This window comes from Aotus nancymaae, unplaced genomic scaffold (genome assembly GCF_030222135.1).
Source record: "Aotus nancymaae isolate 86718 unplaced genomic scaffold, 86718_ANA_hifiasm-v0.15.2.pri h1tg000038l, whole genome shotgun sequence".
Lineage (NCBI taxonomy): Eukaryota > Metazoa > Chordata > Mammalia > Primates > Aotidae > Aotus > Aotus nancymaae.
In genome coordinates this window covers 4,034,287-4,044,700 of record NW_026988452.1, presented here as the reverse complement: position 1 = coordinate 4,044,700, position 10,414 = coordinate 4,034,287, and the positions used below count along the sequence as shown (strand labels likewise).

Genomic DNA, 10,414 nt, shown 5'->3' with positions numbered 1-10,414 from the left:
GCAGGTCAGGCACTCACATGATAAGAACTTGTGTCTGCTTTCCCACAATTTCAGTACTTTCTCTGCAGTAGATAAGACTATCACTCAGGGCAATCTTAGCAGATTTGAGGCTCAGAATCTGCTTCTGAAGCTGGGAGACAGAATCCCTGAATTCATCATTTTCTATCATCACTTTGCTCACTGAACTTAGGAGCAACCAACCAGCTTCATTATGTTCCTTGGTTCTCCACATATGGTCAAAGGTATTATGTATAGAGTCACTAAACTCTTTGCCGATTTTGAGTAATGAATTTGGAGTGCTGAATGCATTTATTTTTGCATAACTCTTTAAACAATTCACACCAAGGACTATCAGTGTTCTTCATACTATAGAAGTAGAGTCCTTAGAGTTTTGGGGGTCTAATCATATTAAGCAATCAACTCTAGAAATCCCCAAACCAATGCAAGAACTCCATCCTTAATATTCTGTTCCTCTAGAACCACTCCTGGTACCAAAATTTGTATTAGTTAGGGTTCTCTAGAGGGACAGAGCTAATGAAATATATATACATATTCTTTATATATATATATATACACATATATATGGAATTTATTAAGTATTAACTCACATAATCACAAGTCCCACAATAGGCCTTCTGCAGGCTGAGGAGCAAGGATAGCCAGTCTGAGTTCCAAAACTGAAGAACTTGGAGTCCAATATTCAAGAGGAGGAAGCATCCAGCATGGAAGAAAAATGTAGACTGGGCGTCTAGGCCAGTCTCTCTTTTCAGTTTCTTCTACCTGTCTTTTATTCTGGCCATGCTAGTTAGATGGTGCCCAACCAGGTTAAGGGTGGGTCTGCCTTTCCCAGCCCACTGACTCAAATGTTAATCTCCTTTGGCAGCACCCTCACAGACATAGCCAGGATCAATACTTTGTATCCTTCAATCCAATCAAGTTGACAGTATTAACAATCACAGTAATTTTATGAATTTTATTTTATTTATTTATTTTTTGAGACAGAGTTTCATTCTGTTGCCCAGGCTGGAGAACAGGGGCATTATCTCTGCTCACTGCAACCTCTGCCTCCTGGGTTCAAGTGATTCTCCTGCCTCAGTCTCCCAAGTAGGTGGGACTGCAGGCACAAGCCACCACACCTGGCTAATTTTTGTATTTGTATTTGTATTTTTTCAAGAGAATTAAATCATTTATTGATTACACATGATAACGGATGATACACAAGCTTCATTCCCATCTATAATTTTATCTGGTACCATTATTCAATTTAGATACATTGTATAGAATTGCATTTTTATAACCAATAATTCCATGATTTTGCTTGGGTAATCCCTTTTAATGGCGAACTTCAGGTCACAACGGTAACTATCAGTTCAACGACACCAAGGTTTCTAAAGACAATGGGTTCTTCACCCAAGCAGGTTGTATATAAATTCCAAATAGAATCTGGCATCACCCTGAAAGAATTCTACCTTCACACTGTTGAGGAAATTTACCAAAATGGCTTCAGAGTAGACTAACTTTACACAGCACATTAAAAAAAAAGACATTTATTCAGTATCACGATCAGACTATTACATTTAGCAATCAACAGCTTGGGTGCAAAAAAAACCCTACATTAAAACCATTTGTTGGAATGCTTTACACTTTCCACAGGACAGAAACTAAAATAACCTGTTATACAATTAGTCACAAATACAGTCCTCGAGTTTTTTGCCCATATACATAAATATTTGTCTAAAACATGTCTTCTTTGTAGCAGCTAGGCCCCACCACCACTGTGCTTGGCTGAGTACACAAATCTGTTGTAACCTGTCGCTCCCCTGTGACTTCTCTGGCTCTCCTCTCCTGCTAAGCTTTGTTTCCTAATTGAAATCTTCTGCCACTGCCATAGCTACTGCTGCTACTGGAACTGCCATAGCTGCCTTGGTTTTGTGGTTGGGCAAAGTATTGGCCTCCACCACCACAGGGGCCAGAGCTTCTGCCTCCAAAGTTTCCTCCCTGCATGGTCCAAAATTTGAAGACTGATTGTTATAATTGCCAAAAACATTGTAGCTTCCACCACCTCCATAATTTCTTCCATCATTACCAAATCCATCATAGCCATCCCCACTGCCACCATATCCACCATCACCACAGCTGCCACCAAAGCCACCATGACCACTGAAGTTTCCTCCATGACCAAAGTTGTCATTCCCACCAAAACCACCTCCATGACCACCATCAAAGTTTCTAGAACAACTTCGACCTCTTTGGCTGATGAAGCACTCGCCATCTCTTGCTTTGACAGGGCTTTCCTACCTTCACAGCTGTGGCCATTCACAGTATGGTATTTCTGAATGACACTCTTATCCACGGAGTCATGGTTGTCAAAGGTTACAAAGGCAAATCCCCTTTTCTTGCCACTGCCTCTCTCAGTCATGACTTGAGTCACTTCAATTTTTCCATACTTAATCTCTTAGGTGATGTTCTTCATGTCTTATTTAATGCCACCAACAACTATCTTTTTCACACCTGGTCTTTGAGAATCTTCTCTTGAGACAGCTCTCTTTGTTTCCACAACTCTTGCATCCAGCTTGTGTGGCCTTGCATTCGGGGCTGCATCCACCTCCTCCAAAGTGGCATATGTGATGAAACCAAAGCCCCTGGAGTGCTTGGTGTTTGGATCTCTCATTACCACATGTCCTTGAGTGTTCCCCATTGCTCAGAATGGCTCCTCAGGCTCTCATCGGTTGTTTCAAAGTTCAACCCTCCAATGAAGAGCTTCCTCAGCTGTTCAGGCTCTTTGGGAGACTCTGACTTAGACACGATGGCAGGGAGAAGAGAGATTTTAATGATACTTTTTCTGTGGTGTCTACAGGCAGAAAGGCTAATTTTTATATTTTTAGTAGAGATGAGTTTTCGCCATATTAGTGAAGTTGGTCTCAAACTCCTGACCTCAAGTGATTTGCCCACCTCAGCCTCCCAAAGTGCTGGGATTACAGGGGTGATTCACTGTGCCCAGCCAAAGTTTTAAATAATTTTGTGCATGCAGCAAAGTCTGTCTATGTTGAATCATCAGAAAGCAAAGGTGTCACTGCCTCAACCACCCATGTAGAGTATTTGTGATTGTTTGGCACCATCATCTTTCCTAACTCTGAACTCATCTGAAGTATGCCATATATGTAGTTGCCAACACTTGGAACACAATGACTGAAGAGATAGTTGTGCATGCCTGGCACAACCTCTGCCCTGTGGTTGTGTCTACAGATGATGTTGAACAAATGGTGACTTTGAAGAATTCTGTATGCCAAGCAAAAAAAAGCCTGACCTCCTTACACATGCAAAAAATATATTTACAGAGTCTGCAGTAGGCTGAAAGAAGTGGATATTGAGGTTTTTGACATAAATAATGAGGCTGCAGTTATTCATTCACTGACTAATGTTGAGATAGCTGAAATGGTTCTGAATTAAAGTGACTCAGATATTAAGTTAATCATTGATACTACTAATAAGCAATCATCTTCTTACACTTACTCTCACATAATTACTTAATAGTAAAAAATATGATACACCATTACTAGTGAAAAAACAATGTGTTCATGGTAACTAAGCAGCAGTAGCATCAGCAGAATACCAGTATCAGCTGTTCAACCAAAAGCGGTAAGCTTTCAGTCTCTACTTACGATACTGAGTTTTGATTGAAAGGTTACTGTCCAATATATAGTTTTTATTTTTTCTGTAGTTACATACCAATATATTTTATTTTTATTTTAAATTTCTTACATGAGAAGAAACAGCAGACACAGTGAGGGATCAGGAAGTGGGGTCACTGTAATCTCAATCACCTTGATGCAGAACCACTTCGGCTGTTTCACCATCAGTCAATGCATGAACAACTGGAGCCTCAGCATTGATGTCAAAAGCTTCAATATCCACTTCTTCCAGCCTACTGACAGGCTCTGGGGGTATACTTTTGCATATGTAAGGGGGTCAGACTTTTTTTTTTTTTGCTTGTCATACAGAATTCTTCAAAGTTACCACTTGTTCAGCATCATCAATAAACACAATCACAGGCTTGAGGTTGTGCAGGGCATGCACAACTATGTCTTTAGTCGTTGTGTTCCAAGTGTTGGTGACAATATATATGGCATCCTTCATGCTGCACTTTTTTTTGGAAACCTTTCACACCCACACCTCTGCTCACTGCTACTAGCATTCCATTCAAGAAAATGTTTTTATATTTAGTCTTCACTGATCCTCACAAAATGTAGTCTATGCTGGAGGAATGCTGCTGGCAGGATGATGACCTTTCACAGATCTCCCTGGGTGTCTGTCTTCCTAGGTGGAGGAAGATATGGCTGCAACTTTTCTGAAATACTTCTGAGAGGTGTTTCTTGAACTTCTCTCCCATGAAAGCATAGATAACAGGGTTCACGCAGCAGTGAGTAAAGGAAATGATTTCTGTGACATGGGTGGCATAAATCAGCTGCTGGCTCATGACACATCCACCCAAGAGGCGCATGCTGTGCAGGGAAGTGAGGAAAAGAACCGTGTTGAATGGGACCCAGAAAAGTAAAGATGCAATGACCACAATGAGCACCAGCCTGGTGGCCTTGGTCTTGTTGTGGTTTTGACACCTCTTCAGCTGGTGCAGAATTTTAATGTAGCAGAACATAAAGACAGTGAATGGTATCAACAAGCCTAAGATGTTCATTTCAAAGTTGGTGAATATCTTCCACTTCAGAGTCTGTTGATTGTAAGATGAATCGCACTGTAGAACACCATCTTCAGAGGCCACTTGGTAAAACACTAGCAGTGGGATGGTAGCCATAATGGAGGTTAGCCATACTGCCAGGCTCAGGACTGTGCCCATCCTGATCGTCCTCACTTTTATGGCATACACGGCGTGGACAACGGCCAGGTATCTGTCCACACTCATGAGGGTGATGAAAAACATGCTGCTGAAGAAGCCAGTGTAATAAAAGCCAGACACCACTTTGCACATTACAGTCCCAAACACCCACTCACCCAGCTGATAATAGGTCTGAAAGGGGAAGGAGAAGACAAAAAGCAGGTCAGACAGGGCCAGGTTTAAGAGATACACATCTGTGATACTCCTCAGCTTCTTGCACACCACGAGGACCAGGATAACCAGGCTGTTTCCCAGAAGACTGAATATAAACAGGAGGCAATAAAAGACAGCAAGGAGCACCTTGCCGTTTCTCTGGATAAGTTCCCCATCACAGGGGCTTGAGAGGCTATCAGGGTAGTAGTAGTCGGTCATTGTTGTCACACTGGGGTCAAGTGTATAATCCATCTAGTCAGCAGGACCTGGTCACAGAGAAACATAAAAGACATTCACTTCTTAAAAACATTTTTATTTTTAAAAAATTAGGGGGATGTTATGAACTAAATTGTGTTCTCCCCAAATTCACACATTCGCAAGTGCTGAACCCCCAGTGTGAGTGTGACTATTTGGAGATAGGGCTTTTAAAGAGGTATCAAGGTTAAATGATAGGCCGGGCATGGTGGCCAATGCCTATAATCTCAGCACTTTGGGAAGCTGAGGTGGGTGGATCACCTGAGGTCAGGAGTTTGAGACCAGTCTGACCAACATGGTGAAACCCTGTCTCTATTAAAAATAAAAAAATAAAATTAGCTGGGCATAGTGGTGGGTGCCTGTAATCCCAGATACTTGGGAGACTGAGGCAGGAGAATCACTTCAACCAGGGAGGCAGAGGTTGCAGTAAGCCGAGATTGCGTCATTGCATTCCAACCTGGGCAACAAGAGCGAAACTCTGTCTTAAAAGTAAATAAATAAATAATAAAAATTAGCCAGATGTGGTGGCAGGTGCCTGTAATCCCAGCTCCTCAGGAGGCTGAGGCAGGAGAATTGCTTGAACCCAAGAGGCGGAGGTTGGGGTGAGCCGAGATCACACCACTGCACTCCAGCCTGGCTGACAGACTGAGACTGTCTTTTAAAAAGTATGCATAAGTTTAAACAGTCAAATTGATCAAGCAGAAGAAAGGATATCAGAAGTCGAGGACCAGCTCAGTGAAATGAAATGAGAAGACAAGATTGGAGAAAAAAGGATAAGAAGGAATGAGCAAAGTCTCCAGGAAATATGGGACTATGTGAAAAGACCTAATCTACGTTTGATAGGTGTACCTGAATGTGACGAAGAGAATGAATCCAAGTTGGAAAATACTCTTCAGGAGATTATTCAGGAAAACTTTCCCAACCTAGTAAAACAGGACAATATTCAACTCCAGGTAATACAGAGAACACTACAAAGATATTCCTCAAGAAGACCATCCCCAAGGCACATAATCGTCCTATTCACTAGGGTTGAAATGAAGGAGAAAATACTAAGAGCAGCTAGAGAGAAAGGTCAGGTTACCCACAAAGGGAAGCCTATTAGACTTACAGCAGATCTCTCAGCAGAAACCCTACAAGCCAGAAAAGAGTGGGGGCCAATATTCAACATCCTTAAAGAAAAGAACTTTCAACCCAGAATTTCATATCCAGCCAAACTGAGCTTCAAAAGCGAAGGAAAAATAAAATCTTTTGCAAACAAGCAAGTACTTAGAGATTTTACCATCACCAGACCTGCTTTGCAGAAGCTTCTGAAAGAAGCACTACACATATAAATGAACAACCAGTATCAGCCTTTCCAAAAATATATCCGACTAGCATCAAATGGCAGTATTAAACTCATATATATTATTAACTGGATAAAAAGCCAAAACCCATCGGTACGCTGTATCCAGACCCATCTCACGTGCAACGATACACAAAGACTCAAAGGGACAGAGGAAGATTTACCAACCAAACAGAGAACAAACATAAATAAATAAATAAAAAGCAGGAGTTGCAATTCTCACCTCTGATAAAATAGACCTTAAAGTAACAAAGATCAAAAGAGGCAAAGAAGGACATTACATAACGGTAAAAGGATCAATACAACAAGAAGAGCTAACGATCCTATATATACACGCACCCAATACAGGAGCACCCAGATACATAAGACAAGTTCTTAATGACTTACAAAGAGATTTAGCCTCCCACACAATAATAGTGGGAGACTGTAACATCACATTGTCAATATTAGACTGATCAATGAGATAGAAAATTAACAAGGATATCCAGGACTTGAATTCAGACCTAGAACAAGTAAACTTAATAAACATTTATAGAACTCTCCACTTCAAATACACAAAACACACATTCTTATCAGTACCATATCACTCCTATTCCAAAAGTGACTACATAATTGCAAGTAAATCACTCCTCAATTATTGCATAGCATTTCATAGGTTTAAATGAAATATTGGTTGGCTGCTTGTTATTTTCTTCCCTATTCCTTCCTGTCTCCATTGTTAAGCACAATTATTGGCATAAAAGAGGTTTTCAATTCCCATTTTTGGATTGCATTCTAGCCTGGGCAATAAAGCAATATTCCCGTTCTCTCTCCCTCTTTCTCTTCCTTTTCTTCCTTCTTCTTTGTTTTTCTTTTTTTTTTCTTTCTCTCTTTCTTCCTTTTTTTTTTTTTAAAAAAGTCTTTAATCCATTTGAGTTGACTCTTTATTAAAAAAAAAAAAAAAGGTAAATGAAGTTATTAAGGCAGGGCCCTCGATGTTGCAGTGACTTACGCCTGTAATCCCGGCACTTTGGGAGGCTGAGGTAGGTGAATCACTTGAGGCCAGGAGTTTGAGACAAGCTTGGCCAACATGGCAAAACCCTGTCTCTACTAAAATTATAAAAATTAGCCAGACATGGTAGCACACATCTGTAATCCCAGCTACCACAGGAGGCTGAGGCATGAGAATTGCTTGAACCCAGAAAGCAGAGGTTGCAGGGAGCCGAGATCATGCCACTGTACTCCAGCCTGGGTGACAGAGGGAGACTGTCTTAAAAAAAATAAAACAGAAACAAAAACAAAAAAGGCAGGGCTCTGATCTGTTGGAACTAGTGTCCTTAATAGAAGAGAAAGAGACACAAGAAATTTCTCTCTCCTTGTGCACAGAAAAAAGACCATGTGAGGACACAATAAGAAGGCTGAAATCAGCAAGCCAGGTAGAGAAGCCTCACCAGAAACCAACCGCTTTGGCATCTTGGTCTTGGGACTTCCAGCCTCTAGAAGTATGTTAAACAACATTTTCTGTTGTTTCTATTGTATTTTGTTATGTAAACCCAAGTTAGTACAGGAGAGTTAGCTGAGATGAGAAAAGCCAAAACTTACAAAGAAAATGTAAATACCTACAGTTCCATCACCTAGAATTAGCAGCTGCTAACATACTGTCACAATGCTGTGGGTTCTTTTTTTTTCCCTTCCTTCCTTCTTTTTTTCTCCCTCCCTCCTTCTCTCTCTTCCTTTCTTCCATCCCTCTTTCCTTTTTTTCTTTATAATGCAATAGAGATTAAGCTAATGTTCCCTTTAACTACACAATTTATCCCCATATCCAGAAACAACCACTGAAACCGATTTGGTATGTATCATTCCAAACAATTTCCCCCTGTACTTTTACATTATATATATATATATCCATAAACAATATATATTTTTGTGTGTTTACTTTTAACTTACATAAATGATATAATATTGTTTCTCCTTTTATATTTTGGTTATTGTTTTAGAGATGTATCTGCATAATATTCCTCAGTTTATTCTTTTAATTGCTTTCCTAAGCACCAGAAAAAAATTATAAATGCAACAGGAAAATGATCCCAGCTATACTAGCAATAAAAATTACTAGCATTACTAGGAATAATCCTAATAAAAATGCAATTCAGTTACATAAAAATGATAAAACTTGAAAATTCTTCTCAAATTGATATATACATTTAATGCAATTTCAATCAACATATTTTTCCAAGGCATTTGCTTGCTTTACATTCAGACATCCCGATCCACTCTGCTACCTTTCTATAATCTGAAAGCACAAGCAAGCAAATAATTTTTTTTTTTTTTTTATGGAGACAGGGTCTCACTATGTTGCCCAAGCTGGAGTGCAGTGGCTCTTCACAGGTGTGATCACAGTGTGCCGTAGCCCCAAACTCCTGGCCTCAAGTAATCCTTCTGCCCCAGCCTCTTGAGTGGCTGGGACTACAGGCACACATCAGCAACTTCTTCAGTCATATGAAAGTTTGCTTGCTGGCTTCCTTCCTGAAGAACAGTACCCAGGTGTCCTTCAGTTACCTGATAGAAGCCCTGTACCCAGCACAAGGACAGATCTTCCCAGATGCCTGGTATCAAAAAGGATCTTTTCTTACCTTCCCACTCTTGGAGTTTTCACTCTTTCCCAAAGGCCTGCAGAGAAAATGGCATAGCTTGCTCCCCTCAGCCAGAGCGTGGCAGCCACTGAGACACATGCATGTTTGTGGGCTCAGAGGAAATGCAAAGACAAAAAAGTTTCTTTATCTCTTGTGCTAGACCTCTGATTTGGTGTTCCCTTTGCCTATCCCCTAAAGATATAAAAATGCCCCTGCCTACTCATGCCCTTCTTCCCCAAGGATGCTTACAGCACATACCTTAGTGACAGCCTTTGTTCTAGAGGTTTCAGTGTTGCCAATTCCTTTTTCACAGTCTGTACCCTCATGTGTGAGTGCAACTCAATGAATGGCAGCTTCTCTGGAGGTGACAGAGCAGAGAAGACAGTGTCTCTGGAGGGCTCCACCCTCATGAAGGTCAAAGGAGATTGTAAGGCTGAGGCCCTAATCCAATAGGACTGGGGTCTTCTAGGTAGAGGACTACACACCAGAGCTTGCTTAAAAATAATAATGGAATTATAATTTCATTTTAATAGCATTTTCAATTAAAATTTTTAATGGACTATCTTTTAGAGTTTTTAAGTTTACAGAAAATCTAGGTAGATGGCCAGGCACAGTGGCTCACACCTGTAATCCCAGCACTTTGGGAGGGGATTCCTCTGTGCACTTTCTCTCGCCTCCAAGTGCACAGAGGAACGGCTATGTGAGGACACAGGGAGAAGGAGGCTGTCTGCAAGTCAGGTAAATAGGCATCATTAGGAACCAAACATGTGGGCACCTTGGTCTTCTGGCCTCCAGAACTGTGAGAAAACACACTTCTGTTGTTTGAGCTGCCTAGCCTATAGTATTTTGTTATGGAAGTCCTAGTAGACTAATACAGGGGTTAATGGGAACTTTCTGTGTTGTCTACCTAGATTTTTCTTTTTTTTGTTTGTTTGTTTTTGAGACAGAGTCTCACTCTGTTGCCCAGTTAAAGTGCAGTGGCACAATTTCAGCTCACTGCAAACTCTGCCTCCCGGGTTCAAGTGATTCTTCGGCCTCAGCCTCTCAAGTAGCTGGGATTACAGGGGCCCACCACCACGCCTGGCTAATTTTTTTGTATTTTTAGTAGAGACGGGGTTTTCTCCATGTTGGCCAGGGTGGTCTCAAACTCCTGACTTCAGG

The 10,414-nt window shown here is 40.9% G+C and overlaps 1 protein-coding gene and 1 pseudogene across 1 annotated transcript; both read right to left on the bottom strand.

The window, feature by feature from the left end:
- Positions 1 to 1,703: 1,703 nt before the first annotated feature.
- Positions 1,704 to 4,137, bottom strand: LOC135268157 (heterogeneous nuclear ribonucleoprotein A1-like; annotated as a pseudogene).
- Positions 3,585 to 9,619, bottom strand: LOC135268164 (C-C chemokine receptor type 8). The gene is made up of 2 exons (XM_064360120.1): positions 9,512 to 9,619; positions 3,585 to 5,310 (listed from the first exon to the last, which is right to left on the bottom strand). The coding sequence occupies exon 2, from the start codon at positions 5,294 to 5,296 to the stop codon at positions 4,238 to 4,240; it is 1,059 nt and encodes a 352-aa protein (XP_064216190.1). The 5' UTR covers positions 5,297 to 5,310; positions 9,512 to 9,619; the 3' UTR covers positions 3,585 to 4,237.
- Positions 9,620 to 10,414: the final 795 nt, after the last annotated feature.

Excerpts from the sequence above, each read along its gene's own strand:
- LOC135268164 (XM_064360120.1), bottom strand. The coding sequence starts at position 5,296 with ATGGATTATACACTTGACCCCAGTGTGACAACAATGACCGACTACTAC.